This window comes from Amia ocellicauda, chromosome 3 (genome assembly GCF_036373705.1).
Source record: "Amia ocellicauda isolate fAmiCal2 chromosome 3, fAmiCal2.hap1, whole genome shotgun sequence".
NCBI classification, from domain to species: Eukaryota; Metazoa; Chordata; class Actinopteri; order Amiiformes; family Amiidae; genus Amia; species Amia ocellicauda.
The window spans coordinates 43,672-59,102 of record NC_089852.1 but is presented as its reverse complement, the minus strand read 5'-3'; the positions used below and the strand labels follow the sequence as shown (position 1 = coordinate 59,102).

At 47.8% G+C, this 15,431-nt stretch overlaps 2 protein-coding genes across 5 annotated transcripts in view; both read left to right on the top strand.

The window, feature by feature from the left end:
* Positions 1–4,103, top strand: part of rassf1 (Ras association domain family member 1) — a 34,686-nt gene extending 30,583 nt beyond the window's left edge. For all 3 annotated transcript variants that reach the window (XM_066697524.1, XM_066697525.1, XM_066697526.1), the window contains 4 exons: positions 1,553–1,657; positions 1,889–2,180; positions 2,619–2,734; positions 3,049–4,103. In XM_066697524.1, coding sequence (XP_066553621.1) covers positions 1,553–1,657; positions 1,889–2,180; positions 2,619–2,734; positions 3,049–3,195 — 660 coding nt within the window. In that variant the 3' untranslated portion in view covers positions 3,196–4,103. The remainder of the gene's footprint in view (positions 1–1,552; positions 1,658–1,888; positions 2,181–2,618; positions 2,735–3,048) is intronic.
* A 1,881-nt stretch (positions 4,104–5,984) lies between these two features.
* LOC136729564 (tumor suppressor candidate 2) lies at positions 5,985–13,941 on the top strand. 2 transcript variants are annotated; one of them, XM_066697521.1, is made up of 4 exons: positions 5,985–6,185; positions 6,850–7,094; positions 8,269–8,389; positions 8,797–13,941. In XM_066697521.1, exons 2-4 carry the CDS (start codon positions 6,946–6,948, stop codon positions 8,860–8,862), a joined length of 336 nt encoding a protein of 111 aa, XP_066553618.1. In that variant the 5' UTR covers positions 5,985–6,185; positions 6,850–6,945; the 3' UTR covers positions 8,863–13,941. The 2 variants fall into 2 exon arrangements, with proteins under 2 accessions (XP_066553618.1, XP_066553617.1); XM_066697520.1 differs by having other exon boundaries at positions 5,987–6,317.
* The last annotated feature ends 1,490 nt before the right edge of the window (positions 13,942–15,431 follow it).

Sequence of the window (15,431 nt, the reverse complement as noted above, 5' to 3'; positions counted from 1 at the left end):
GAATTGAAGGGGTGCTTTATAGCAAACAGCACAGGACTCTTAAACTTGCATTTTAAAGCTTTTGGATGTTTAATGTTCATGAAGGTAACACTGCAAATGCACCTTTTGTCCAATAAAACAATAACTTACGATTCCAACAGTGTAACTTTAAAACAGTGTCTCATCCACTGGCTATATGTAAACATGAGATGATTTCTCACTCTTCCATGGGCAGATCCTAGTCATTGACACTGGATATTCTATGAGGCTTATGACATCCTTATCGGTTTGTTCTGGAATAAAGTAAAATAAAATGGTGAATGCCAATTAAGGTTCCATTAAGTGACTGTGTATAGAAACATGTGCTCCTTTTAATGCGATACTTGTGACGGACGGCCACGAGATGGTTTCTATTGCTTCAGGACACGGCGCATCTGTGTCGTTATAGAAAGCGGAGACGGCAGCTCTTCTGTGTGACAGTGATGGTTTTGTGTTTGGATACAAAGCACAACCTACCCTGAGGCAACACCACAGAGGAGAGCTGTTCATTGTGTCCCTGGGATGAGATGCCTTGTCTTTTTACAAAGCTTAACTACGGTCCAGTTCAGTCGAGAGGCCCTCGGTTTTAACACTGCACTGCGGGCTCCGTGAATCGTGCAGGACCGCATTGTTGTTCACACGTGAAGACTTTCATACACGGCCATTTCCACCAGCTCAAGTGTTTGCTCGAAGATATCTGTGCACAGAGTCGCTATAAAAAGTGCCCATTTTTATGCTTTAAATTTTTTTAGCTATTTTACATGGGCCAGTTTCCCCTTTCTTGCTACATTTTGCCAATACTGTTAACCTAAACATGAGTTACAGCTGCAAGCTTGAAAAGCAAGAGTGCTTTACTGGATTAAAGAAGTGAACTAAGTATTGAGCTTGATGGCTATATTTGGAGCATTGCTATGGTGTGGGAACTTGAACTATCCATTGGGAGATTATTTATAGCCATGTGGTTATTATTTCAAGCACAGAGGGCATGTGCGCTCCACAAGGAGAATCTGCTGAAGAAGTGCAGAATCCGGCTAATAAGGAGTCGAGAACTCGGAACACCCCCTCCCTTTCAAGAGCCTCGTGCATGGGCATCGGGGGAGCTTCTGGGAGCCTTGCACGGGGGGCATTCTGGATACATTACTGCTGCCATTAAGCTCTGAGTGTATAATGAACTTAATTAGATTAATGTGTATGTGAGTTAGAAATTGAAAGGAAGGCCCTTTTGTTGGTCTTAATTGAGGCCAAATGGTTTAGTGTGCAGTGAAATCGACGAGAGCTTTTGGAGGGAAATGTAGTGAATAGCTATACTGGGTTCAATGAGGTAATGTGTTTCTAGCTATTAATATTAAGAGAGAAAGATGGGAAATGAAAGCTGACTCACTGGATCAGCCTTCTTTTTTACAGTCCACTCTTCTGCCTACTGAATCGCATGGCTCTGGTGGCATCTTGTGGATTTGCACTGTCACGGCACGATGAGGTCATCTGTAGCTGCCGCAGCCAGGAGGCTAATGCTGCTGTTGTTTCTGTCCCATAGGATGACCAGATCGAGTGGGGAAAGCAGGAACTGTCCCCAAGCGAGATCGAGCAGAAGGTGAAGGAGTACAACGCACAGATCGACAGCAACCTCTTCATGGCGCTGGTGAGTCGATGCAGAGAGACTGGCGTGTACACAGATTGTCAGAGACGACCAGAGGCAATGGCAAAGGCAAACTGCGTATGGTGATTGGTGAGCCAGGTTCTTGGGGTTACCTGAGGGCAGATGCGTTACTGAGAAGCAGAAGGGGAAGGTGGTAGGAGTCGCTTATTTTGGGTAGTTGGTGCAGCGGTTTCTGCATTCCTGACCTCAACGCTCCCTTCCCCTCTCCCTTAGAATAAAGATGGGTCATACACTGGCTTCATCAAGGTGCAGTTCAAGCTGGTGCGGCCTGTGTCGGTGCCTCCGGCCCGCAAGGCGGCGGCGGCGGCGGGACAGGATGGGCGCAGGACAGTGGGGGTGAAACGCCGCACCTCCTTCTACCTGCCCAAGGACACGGCCAAGCACCTGCACATCAGCTCTCGCACCAAGGCGCGGGAGGTCATCGAGGCACTGCTCAAGAAGTTCACGGTGGTCGACAACCCGCGCAAATTCGCCCTCTTTGAGCGCATCGAGCGCCACGACCAGGGTGAGGCGCTGCAGCTGCACACACTTCATACCAGTGCACCTGGGACACTACAGAGGGCTTGTGCTGAGAGGGTGGGCGGGTTCCCTGGACGGAGGATTGCTTTTTAAAATAAAATTTAAAAAAATCATCCCGCCCTTCCTTTGCGCAAGACTCCCCAAGAGACCCTTCCCCGCTGCACACACTAAGCACACAGATCCCTTCTAAGACTTGGGAGAGTATTTTGTGGGGTTTAAATCTCAAAGCTTCCCCTTGAAGCCTCTGAGAGCTCCACTCGTTTGTGGTCTGTTTTCAGTGCAGTGTTTAATTACATTGGTGTAGGTTTTTTATCACTTGTTAATTATAGTTTTGGGGTTTGTGGCAGGAAAGCCCCTGTGCTGAAGTGTTGGGCCCAGCTGGCTGTGCTCTGTGTCGCTCATGTCCCTCCCTCTCCCTCTGCAGTGTACCTGCGCAAGCTGTCGGACGAGGAGCGGCCCCTGCAGCTGCGCCTGTGCGCCGGGCCATGCGAGAAGGCCCTCAGCCTGGTCCTGAAGGAGAACGAGACCGGCGAGGTCAATGTAAGTCGGATCAGGTTGTCTGTGCGTGTCATATTGCCTCCACAATTCGACAGCCTTCATGGGCTGAGCCCATCACTCCACCGTGTTACATAGTCAACGACTCCGCTTTTAGAATAAGCATGAGCAGTGCTGAAGCTGTGAACACGGTGGAACACAAACTGGTACAAAATAAGTGCTGTAAGACACAACAATGATAGGTATATTTAATAAGGTATATTTACTACACTGCAGGTAATTGCAACTGCGATAACCACAAAAGTGACTGCAGTAACAGTGTAGTAATACCTGTCTCTCTCCCTCACCCTCGCCCCCAGTGGGACGCCTTCACGATGCCCGAGCTGCAAAACTTCCTCCGCATCCTGCAGCGTGAGGAGGAGGAGCACGTGAAGCAGATCGTGCAGCGCTACGCTCGCGCCCGCGACAAGATGAGGGAGGCCCTGGCCAGCAGCACCCCGGGCTGAGAGGGTGGCCGTGCCGCTGCAATGCTGCCTGAGGGCCTCCAGAGGGCCACGCCTTCCTTCCAAAGATCCCAGCTGAACTTGCATGCGGAACGGACACAATGCTGCCCCGTGTGGGTGGTGGTCCTGAGAGAGAGAGAGAGAGAGAGAGAGCGCGCGAGTGGAATTAAACCGTGATGTGCCTTTGAGAACCACCCTGAGAGAGTGCGAATGAGTTGTTTGTGAGAGAGCGAAAGAGAAACCGAGTCAGACATGCTGTGCCTGGGTATGCTGGCCTTAATTGACTCCTTGTGTGTTTCCAGTGCGTTGTTGAATGGCCGCTTAGGCCGAGGCGCTGGGGGTTGTTTGCAGCGGCTGGTTGAGTCTGCGGTGCTGACAGGCTGCTCCTGAGCGTGCGATGAGTGACGGAGTGGATGTGAAGTCTGAGCGGCGCACCATGTGCGTGTGGAGCAGCACTGGACCAGAGGATCCTGACACCGCAGCCCTCCAGAGCCAGTGCTTTGCTTCAGCGTGCATGTTCAGTAGCCCGTGTTTTCTCTGTGTAATGTGGGGTACTTTTGAGATTTTTTCTGTCTTGTCTTTTTATGTGTTTTTGTTTCCTTTGGTGATGTTGGTGGGTGTCGTTCCCCTCATTTTTCAAATCGGTGACGAATTGTTCCAGTTTTGTAAATGTGACATCACATGTACACAGGAATTGGTTTGGTTTGTTGGATTGTTTCCACTTTTCTCCTTCCATTTCCTTCCAGTGGCAAATTGATCTATACTTGCCACTTGTATTCAGTCATACACACAGCTGGACCCTCTGTGTCTCAGTCTGCACAGTAACTCAGATGTGTTACACACCCTTGTAATTGAAATTAAAGTAAACTACTTCTAGCCAAAATGCACAATAAATAATTTTATCAGGAAAAGTCTGTTTTAGTCATTAACTTGTGTTGGGTTGATGGGAAATCGTCCTCCCATATTCCAATGAGCGATGAGAAATGGGAGTGTGGCCCTGTGTGTTCAGCGGTTCTTGGGTGGTTTTCTCTATTTTCAATCACACATGTGTAAGGTATATTGATTCATATTCATCTTTATGGATCAGTCAGGCATGCAGACAAAGCATAAGACATCATCTTAAAGAAGTTTAATTCAGAAACCTCCCTAATCCAACGTGTCGCAATGTCAGTCGAAGCCTTTGATGATACAGTAGTCAATCGGTTGTGAAAATGGTGGTGAAATGAAAGCACCGGTCTCCAGTGGCGAAGACCATGGTGCGTTCCTGCGCTGGAGAGAATCCTACCACTCCTCGTCTCTAAAGGCCTGGAAAACATTGGTATGAGCTTGAAGTATAGTGACTTCCAATAAAGATTTTAAAAGCCGAGATGGAATGGAAGTCTGCAGACCTGGCAGCACTCGGACTTCTAAACTGCTGCTGGTACTTCTAACGTGATGCAAATGTATACACCAGAGTAGCTGCTGTTCTGCGGTGGCTACACTGACACCATTTTCCAGATCGCTCCCCTGTTCAGTACTGTAAGTTAAGCCCTCAGTAAGCATTAACACACACTATATAAGGGAGCGGGGGATTGTTCAATGTGTCATTGTTTTTTTGCTTCGTTTCTGGACCTCCTTCAGGCTTCACTGCACACGACTGGAAGAAGACAGCTGTTGCTACTGTATAATGCATGAGCGCCCGGACACTCGCCCAGCTTCTGGTGCAGAGACACTCATTACAAACTGCATGGTTAAAAGGTTGCCATTTCATTTATTTAAATCAAAAACAATTAAACATGTATATACTGTTACAAATATAAAAATAACTGGCTTTAAACTAAGCATTTGCAAAACTTTTTTCGTTTGTTTTAAAGCCGAGACTATTATTACTATTATTCCACTCAGGTCCGTTCCCTGTCTGAGCGTTTGGGTTATGATGGTGATGATTTTATGATCGTACACTGGAAAAAGCCCGAAGAATCATTAAAACACTTCTATATCACAACTCCTATTAAAATCTCAATAAGGAAAGACGGACACAGTGAGGTACTTGAAAATGTCCACACACGACCAAGCGCCATACGAGCGCAAACACCGAGAGACACGACCAGGTGTGTTGCGCACTACGCATATTCTAACCCAATTCTGCTGTTACTGTGATTACCAACTATTACTGATAACCTACAATATCGTTTAAAATACTACATATCAAATGACATGCAAAGGCTACTACATCACAGACCAAGTGTCTTCAGATACTGTACATTCTAGTTTACATTCCCAATATACATTTCACTGCAATTCGCGGTACTACGCTCTGATTGGTCACCACGGTCCAAGGAGGGGAGCGTCACAGCCGGTACTGTACTGTGATTGGTCACTCCGGTCCTAGCAGTGGAGCATTACAGCCGGTACTGCGCTCTGATTGGTCACCCCGGGTCCAATGAACGAATGCGTCACGGATGAACAGCCCACGTCGATACAGAATCGATTTAGCGTTCTGGGTGAATTAGGCAGGTACGTACTGTAAGTGCTGGGGTCACTACGCAGTTTACGTACAGTGGCTTGTTCGAAGTCTGCTACGCAATGTTTATGTTTAGGTCAATTAGACATGTTCGCTTATTCACGTACAGTGCGTACGTGTTTACGCACAGCGTATTAGTGAAGTCCATACGCAGGAGAGGATAATGTGCACCTTAATATTATGCTGTACATTTATATTTTAAATAATGATATAATGTTTGTACGTAGAACAATCATTGGGGGTCGACTTGGATATGGCGTATGTAATTAAGAATATATAATAATTCTAATAATAATAATAGCAAACACCAATTAGGATTACTTCAGTGAATTAATTAATTAAGTGAGGCGTGACCTGCGCAGACTGTAGTCCCCGGTCATGTGACGGGGGAGCGCCGGACGTGAGCTCAGTGCGTGTGGCGCTGCTGTGCGGGAGAGGACAGCGGCTCGGCGGTTCTGTGCGGGTCTCTGTGGGTCTCTGTGCGGGTTCGGTAAGCGCGGCGTCGGGCGGGACGATGTGAGGGGCTGGCGAGGGACCCCGCAGCTCGAGCACGGCCACGGCGCGCCGTTTCCGCATCTGTCCGACCGGCAGCCCGGAGCGAGCGGCGCTTCTCGCCGAGAAGGTTGGTGATGTTTGACCCGCTCATCCCCCTCCAGCACAGGCCTTCCTCCGAGACTCGGGGCTTCGCGGGCCGTCCGTGTGTGGGAATGGAGGCGTCTCTGGCAGGGCGGTGCGGCGGGTAATCCCTGCAGCCGCTCCCGGTCTGCTGCCAGCGGTATCCCTCGCCGTGGCCGGAGACAGAAGGGCTGTGAGCAGAGCCCGTCATGGCGCCGCAGCGGGTCGAACCGCGGAGATCCAGACGGACCCGCGCTGGGAGACGGCGGGGCGGCCGGCCGTGCAGCTCGGCTGTGCACAGGCGGCGGCCGGTCCGGGCGCTTCACTGGGCGTCTGGTGTCGCGTTGCTCGGTTCTGGTGCTGAGCTGCGTTGGAGTTGAAGACGGTGTCTGCTGCCCTCGGCACACCGGCGCGGCGCTCACTGTGAACCCGCTGGACCGGGTTAGCGGTCCCGCTGGTGTTGGCTGTGCCGTGCGGCTAAAGGGGCGAATCTGCCGTGACCCCACGTTAACACGAGTCATTGTTGTTTCCTTTCCCAGTTGCACTGCTGGTCTGATACAGTAAGCGAGTGATTATCTGGACCAGCACCATCACCCCGACTTCCTTCGTCCACAAGATAATGTCCCGGCACTGAAATGGGAGGCAGCGGCTCCAAATCCCGAGGCTTCTGGCCGTTCGCCGGGTCGGGCCCCGGTGCGGATCCGCCCAGTGTCGGACATGACCAGTCCCTGGCCCGGCTGCGAGGCTCCAGGAGCGCCACGCCGTTCGTGTTCACACGGAGGAGGTAGATACAGATCAGCACCCGGAGCCGGTGGGACAGATCTGAACCGTGTCGTGTTGTAATCGGGTTTCCCAGCGGCGGTGCTCACCTTGTACGAGCCTGCTGATAGGTTATATGACATTAATGCACCTTGGAAAATCCTCTAATACAGGTGTAGGTAAGCAATATCAGTTGTTTTTAAATGAACGACTGAAAGATCTAGTCTAAGGCTCTAGATGAATACACACACACATGCAATTAACAACATTAACACCGTATGCCTATAAGTGCAACAATACAGCTGATCTGTCTGTTGCCCAGAAAAGTGGTGAGGAAAAGAGCAGGTAAAATATGGGTGCAAGTCAATACTTATTGAAATATAACTGGGTGCTTTTAATTCAAACTTGTGATGGTTATTCACATTTGTAAGGTAGTTGCCATCTTAAAAGTGCGTGCTGAGTTCCTAGACATGGACTGTTTTAATCAAGGTCCGACTTGGACATTTAAGACGTTAACGCTGGGCAATAGGCCACAAAGCATGTCAGTAATTTGTCAATATACTGCATTATTCTGACTCAGGCAATATATGGTATATATCTCGATGCCATCAAATAGTTTTTGCTGCCACAACTTTCAAACATCGTTTACAAATGAGGTTCTTGGCTCCGTCTCTTGGTTTGAACCCCTGGCTCTGAAGACGCTTCTTTCTTAGCAATCAGCTCCTTTCCACAAGAACGAGGTGCAGTTTGACTGCTTTGCTCTTTCCACTACTACACTACTACTATACTACTACACTACTACCCCCCCATAGGCCATAAATTAAACCTATGTTAGAACATAATGTTTGATTATAATATATTTTGATATTTCAAATTAACACGCCAGTATATACTTTTCTTTATTTCAGATCATGAGGGTTAATTTTATCACCTTTATTTTCTGACTGGGCAAATGGAAAGGGTGAAATACTTTATCCTTATTATTTACTTTAAGTACCGTGTGTTTTTGGTATTTTCCAATGTGATCCCCACTCCCCGGCTGCAATAGGCTCAATGCAGTTTCATATGTGGATCAGAGTGATCTGAAAGGCTCCTAGCTCAGATTTAGTTTTGTCCCAAAGTTGCGCATGGCCTACTCTTCCTCCCAGGAGTCGGCCTGATCCCTCCTTCCGGCTCACAGCCCTTACTCTCCCCCGCAGCTCCCTGTACTATGATGAGGACGGGGACTTGGCCCATGAGTTCTACGAGGAGACGATCGTGACGAAGAATGGACGCAAGAGGGCGAAGCTGAAGAGGATTCAGAAGAATCTAATACCTCAGGTGAGTGTCTGAGCGCCCTCAAGAGGTGCGGCTGCCTGGGAGCACGGCAGCTCCTGACCTCGTTCCGCTGCGTGGCTGTTATTCCTGGAACAGCAGTACGGAAATGGCCACGGTTAGGATTAGGGTTTGGCTCCGGTTATACTGTTCCAGGAACGGCCGCTACACGGCAGGATCGGGCCGCGGTGGAGGTGAACCGCGTGTCTGCCAGTCACGCTGCGTTGCCTGGTTGTCTCTCCGACCGGCGCCGCTCGTATCGACTGGGCAGGGCTCGAGTCGGGTTTGCTGGAGCAGTGATGCACGTGTTAGAGATGTTTGTGTTTGCATTTTTTATTGTAGTCTTCAGATGGATTTGAGAGTTGAGACGTGTGTGTTGTAGTTAATCCCCGTGTGGGTGTCTCTCTGCACAGGGAATAGTGAAGCTGGATCACCCGCGAATCCACGTCGACTTCCCCGTCGTCCTGTGTGAGGTGTGAGGCCACGACGTCTGGAGGAAACACAGCCAGCGCCCTGCGACTCCGTCCCCCCCTTCTCCCTTTGCAGCCCCTCTTGAACTTCATTCTCGCCATGGTGTCTCGGAGAGCGGACAGTGCCGCCGCGTGGATGGGTCGCCTGCCCTGCCCAGCTCATGTGAGGTCTGGTGTGTGTGCTGTGAGAAGAAGGAGGTGGTGACGGGGGGGCACTGATGGGGAAAGCGTGAGAAAAAACACCGTGCAATAGCAACCCGGTTCCTCGCAATCTGTGAAACATACAACCCCATGTGCTCATGTTAGTGGGTTTTTAAGACACGATCTTGCTCCGTTCACTAATCTAGTCTAGCGTCCCTGGAATGTAAAAATCGGCAAAAACTGTCCGTTCATTTTTTTTGTTTCGTTTTGACTCCTGGTTCTTAAGGTCAGTACGTATCTTTGTGACATCATGAAAGAAAAACAAAGTGTGTGTGGGGGGGAGAAATGATTTAAATCTGCAAGTAGGGTTGCATACTTTTCTAAGAACGTCGTTGCGTTAGTGAGGAGCCAGAGAGGGAGAATCTGTGTTTTTCTGCTTCAAACTGATCAATTGACACCCGTGGTTGGAGCAGTAGGAAAGGAAGTGATGCTGAAAGCATGAGTAGATGAGGACCGCGCTTGTGGAAACTTTGGCATTTTAACCAATGCAGTACCTGCCAGTCAGTGATGCTGGACGATGGCTGTGTTTATTTAGGTGGGAATGATTCCTGATGCCGGGAGAGGAGGTTCAACAGCTGGTGAAATTTGTTAATGATTAGTTTAAAAATAACCAACCAATAAAAAAACAATTCAGTTGCACCACTCAAGACAAGCCCCCAAACCAGGTTCGTTTGGCCTGTTATTAAATGTGCACCAGTTTCTTTCAATGCCCCGTCTAAGGTACTAACTGATTCTCACTGGTACTAACATGGCACTTAAGCCGGCAGCACGCGGGAGGGAACTTTGCAAGCAATCGGGAGGCCAGACAGCACACGATGCTCATCTGGCTCAGAGGTGCTCAGTCCTGGTCCTGGCGGGACACTGACCCTGCTGGGGTTTGTGCCAATTGATCTCTCAATTACTTAATTGAACCCTTAATTGAAGTCATTTCCTACATCACAGCCTTTTTATTATTTTTAACGGTAGGTTTAAAGTTAAGTATACAATCGTTTAAGGAAATTCTTGTCAAGGAACCAACTTATCAGTTACACAATTTAAAGATTCAAATGTAATCAAATTATTGAAATAAGCGGCTCAATTAAGTGAGAGCTCAGCAGGGTCAGTGTTCCGCCAGAGTTGAGAACCACTGACCAGGTTATGCCATCTGCCAGAGGCAGGTGTGAGAGGTGTAGCGCTCCTTCATGTCACAAGGTGGCAGGATAGCCATGTTCCTGAGAGAGGGCTTGACGAGCTCTTGGACTGCGGTTTTCAAAGCCAGAACCCCTTCTAGTGGAGCTCTCCGGGCCGGGCCTTGCCAACCTTGGCCGTGCTGTCAACTCCTGTCTTTCCTCTCTGCACCGCAGCCCATTGTTTAGAAGCGCAGATCAGACTGCAGCAGGGCTCCCAGAGGATGCAAGGTCGAGCTTATCTACTTCACAAACTGACACTGAGGAAGCCTAGCAGGTATTTTCCTTTTTTAATGTTTCCAACAGCCAAGTGGAAATGAACGCACCAGAGAATGTGCTTGGAGGATGTTCAGCAGGGTCCTTGATTATCTTCTGCCGTTCCCTGCACGAGCCTCACACACAGTCGGGGGAAGTCTCGGCCAGTTTTGCATCTTGTCTTTATTTAAAATCTCTGATCTGGCATTTGTTGATGCTGGTAAAACACTAAATTTGTAGTGGTGTCAAAATCTTCCCATCATCCACTTACAGTCACTCAAATATCTATTAACCTAAGTCTTGTGTAGTTCGACTGCAGTTTTGGTACTAGAATAACTCCTTGGGTGACTCTACCTTGATCAGTTATCTTGCTTGAAAAAGACCAGGCGAGGCAGTGTGTGGCTTCAGCTCTGTTGTGGCTCAGTTCATTTTGTGTCACAAGCTTTATATGATCTGTTAGCACACTTGTAATGTGAAGAAACTGCCTGAGGCCAACATGGGTGTTGTAGCCTCCTGGGTGACCGTCCACACTCACACCTGCTGCTAGATACCAGAGATGTCTGTTACGCAAGGCTGGTGGTTGAGTAATCCCAAATGTTCTCAATCCAGAATTGATTTGTGGTTCTCTAGTAAGATGCATGCACCAGGACATCACACATGCCCCCCCCCACCACGTCCCCTGTGTTTAATGAAATGAATGTCAAATGTGCGGGAGATGCCCTTTTATGCAAGTTTCTGTCTGAGACGCTTTCTGTGCGAGATCCATGTTAACAGCTGAAGGAGGCTGTGTGGTGGAGGGCCTGGGTGGGGGGAGCAGCTGGTGCAGATGTGACCTTATAAACCACATACAGGTCCAACTACCGCATGGGCTTACCTGTGACCCCTGTAAGGGGCGACAGTACTGGTGAGGGGTGTTGTGTGCCCTTTCATATGACCACCCTCAGGACAATTCCCTTTGAACACTTCTCTTCTCCCTTTTATGAAGCCCCCTGTTGTTTTAAAGCTAGTCTGTAAACGGGTGCCCCAGACCTGCCAGGGATGTCCTTCCCGGGCCTTTGTTTCCTCTGCACCCTGAATGGAGGGACTGCCCATGATAAGGATGAGTTGAACTTGCCTTTGTGGAACAAGTGATTAATCGGAGGCAAGGATGAAGTCTAGTATTGATGTATAAAAATCATATACACAATTCCGAAGCACTTGCCCCTCAGCCTGTGCTTAAAGAAACCACCACGTTCACCAAAGGAAATCAGAACGTGGTTGCTCCACTTGGCTTTGATTGTTTAGTTTTCTTGAAGTGAAGTTAGAGACTCCACAGATCGCACTAGCCCCCCTGAGAGACTAAACCAAAGCCCCTACTGGAGGTCTGCCAGCTACAATATGCGGATTAAAAACTAAATAAAAAAGCATAAAGTCTTACTCATGTTTCTAAGTGTGGGTATCACTTCACAACAGCTCATTCCTTTTTTATAAATAAGGGTGGATTGATGAGTGGGGTGTGAGATGAACTCTTGAAGCATGGCTTGTTACTAACTTGTACATTTGCCAATATCTTCCCTCTGCACTGAAAACTGGGACTGTCAAACACATGATGTTTAGTAGTTTGCAAAATACAGCCTAAAATACACTGCAGGCGAAGATTAATGGATAATAATTAGAGCAGCAATGATCAAAAAGCAACATGATGGATGGGTGTGGGTTGTGGAGTTCAAATTGTGCTCATTTCTTCCAGTGTGCATGTCTTGTTTCATTTTTGTTTTCATTTGTTTCCAAATACAACTACATTACAAAGTATAACAATTATGTGAAATATGCAATTTTGAAATCTTTTCCAGATCTTTTCCAGGTCTGCTGGTTTGACCGAAATGCTTTATTTTCATCTTTGGGGGAGTAAATTATAAATGAGAGTTCTGCATCGACACCCAGTCGTTACGCTCTTGAAAGGGTTAGCCAGCCATCAAGGCTGGGCTTGACCTTGTGTCCTTGACCTGTATTGCATCATTGGGGCTGAGGCCTCCACTTGATCCAGGAGATCAAAACACTTTCCACCCTTTTTTCCCCTCCCAAACAAATAAACTGCTTGCAAAAGATCAATGTATTAAACTTCCTTGCTGACCCAAAGCTCAAGGTCTTCAACTTGGTGAACTGTTTTAAAGTGAAAATGCCCCTTTCTTGATGTTTGTGGTGCGAGTGCGGCAGTGCCCTCTGCCCGAGCCGCTGCTGTAGCCCTTTCCAGGACTGCAACTTGGGATGCGTTGCAGAGAGGGTTCACTCGGGTCTCTTTACTAGCAGAGTGCTTGCGGCGGGGGTCAGACCTTTATTCTCACTTGGACTTGGTGGACAATGAATTGCCCCAAGGTGGGCAGAAACTCCAAATGCACACAACTCGAATGCGAACCCCAGCTGATCTGTGAAGGGACCTGTGTGAACACTTTTAAATTCTTTGCATACGAGATGCAGTTACTTCTGATGCTGTGACTTCACTTACTATTTCTTTATGGCAAGAGTGGTGTGCTTACTAACTGAGCCCAACCAGCCCAAGCTTGATCTTTATGCTCTATCAAAGTCTGTGTCTCTTTATTCACTGTGAAATTCGTGTAAGACGGACCTCGACTGGGTTCTTGGCCAGTGTAGGAAAGTGAGGTTGGCCATTTTGATTCTTGGTGTGATTTGAGCTTTGGTGACTGCCATATAATGCCAGTCTACGTGGCAGCATGGTGGTCCTCATACTCTGCTTTCACGTTACTGGTGTATCCTGGAGAGATGTGCTTTGGCACTTATGTAATTCACTATCCTCCCACTACAGACAGCAGCTTAATTGGCAGGTAATTCCAATGACCGCTGTGAAAACAAATCATGTGATCATTAAGGGCACTTGCATGTTTACTGCTGGCATGTGTAACTGCTGGTTCTGGCATGTTCTAGGACTTAGACAGGTCTATTAATCCTCATTGTCAATAGTAGTAGTACAGTGCTCTAACAGAATCTACAGTTAGAGGTCCATCATCTTAAGATCCAGCGATTGGCTTTTCAAAGACTTCTAAACCCGTACTGTTTTGGTGCAGGGAGGGGAAGGAGACGACGCGGCTCTGTCCTCCGGGAGATCGCCTGTCACTTTATAGTTTTGGCAAAACACAAATGTAAAGAAAATGCTAGTTTGTAACAAAAGGGGAGGCTGTGTTTTAATGTACTGTGTAAATACATAGCTGTGGTGTTCAGTTCCTTCAGGCACCACCCCAATCCAAGGACATGTCTGCTTATTTTCCAGTGTGTATATATTAAATTATATACTGTGTGCAGCACTAAGTACATATTGCATATCTTGGAGGTGGGGTGAAACTATGTGAGTAGATAAATAAAATACAAAATCAGTTTGTTCATTATTTATGGATGATTTTTTTAAGTTATGAGAATATTTGTTTATTTGTCCTATTTTTGTTTTAAAATAAAGTTCCTCAAGTCAACCGTTTGTGGCTCCTCAGCCGTTATCCTTCTTGTATCAGCTAGATAACACGTGTGAATATCAGGCCCTGAAGAACATGCTTCAGTCTGCATTCGGGGTGGTGGAAGTCAAGCACACGCCACGGGTAGCCTATTGAAGCTGAAGAACCCCCTGGTCTGGGATTCCCCTGTTGAAAGCAGTAGAAGTGGGAAAGAAGAGAAGGAGGAAAGAAAATCACATACAAACAGTCCAGCTCTTGGGCAGGTGAGGAGCTGCCTGGGCAGAGTAGAGCGTGCCATCATGAGGCACCTGGGCAGGTAGAGCGTGCCATCATGAGCCACCTGGGCAGGTAGAGCGTGCCCTGAAGAGCCGCCTGGGCAGGGTAGAGCATGCCATGATGAGCCTTTTCTCCTGAGTTGCTCTAAACTGTGACTTTCTTCTGATGCTCTTCCGTTTCCCCTTGGCCATCCCACCCGCCACTGCCACTCCGGACATCCCCCTCCACAATGGAAACTGTGACTTGGGAGGATATTTGTGTGCGCGATGATGTGGAGAAAGTCCTGACGCTGTCGACCCTCTGCGATGTTATCACTGGCCCACAGGAAGCCGCACTAGTCCCAGTCCTTGTGTCCCATTGTTTGCCTTGAACAAACCTGTGTGTTACAAAAATGAAAAGGAAAAATCAGAATCATCAGAATCCTTCCTTTATAGGCCTATTTATTTGTATGCTTGACTTTTTACGGGAGTTTGAAATAAAGCTTCGATTCTTTTATGAGATTGTAGGCCAAATGTACACTGACTTTGTTTGCTAAAATAAGCTTTTCTGCAAGACTGTGCAGGCCGAGGGGAGAACTTTTCTACCTGATCGGTGTGAGCTTTTTTCCTGCGTTATTAGCAGCTCATTGTTAAAACTCTCCAGCTGGATTCCTTAAATAACTGGTGTATCTATTACCTTTTAGAACACAAGAACAAATGGTATAACTGCATACAGAAACGTATACTAGTTTGTCTTGTAAATGCACAGTAATACAAGTTTTGGCTGCATTCCCATCTCTGAACTGCAGATCCCTATGACACACGTTCCCGTACGGAGAGGGAAGTGTGTGTTCAGGGTGTGTCGAGAGGCTCAGTTTTCCCGCTCGGTTTACTTCAGAATGTAAAATTCCCGTGAAGTGAGCACTTCCAGTCTAGCTCAAAACTATAGGGATGAGCACCAGCACGCCCAGAGCTGCAGGGGTTAATGATGGAAAATGCTCCTTAAATGTATGTCATTTTTGTTTGCTTCAGCAGGCAGTGACATTTAAATAACAGATTCCTGGACTCCCGTTAACAGGAGGGAGGGTGAACCAGCTGAAGGTCAACAGCCACTGGAGCGTGGCCAGACCAGAGCTCTTTGAAATGCTTTTTTTTGTGTCTCCTTTGAAGTCAGACTTTCTGCCCCCCCGTCTCCCTTCGCAGGAGACCATTCAGCTTCTTTATAGCGATTCGATTTTCTTTTTTCCTAAATGACTTGCTAA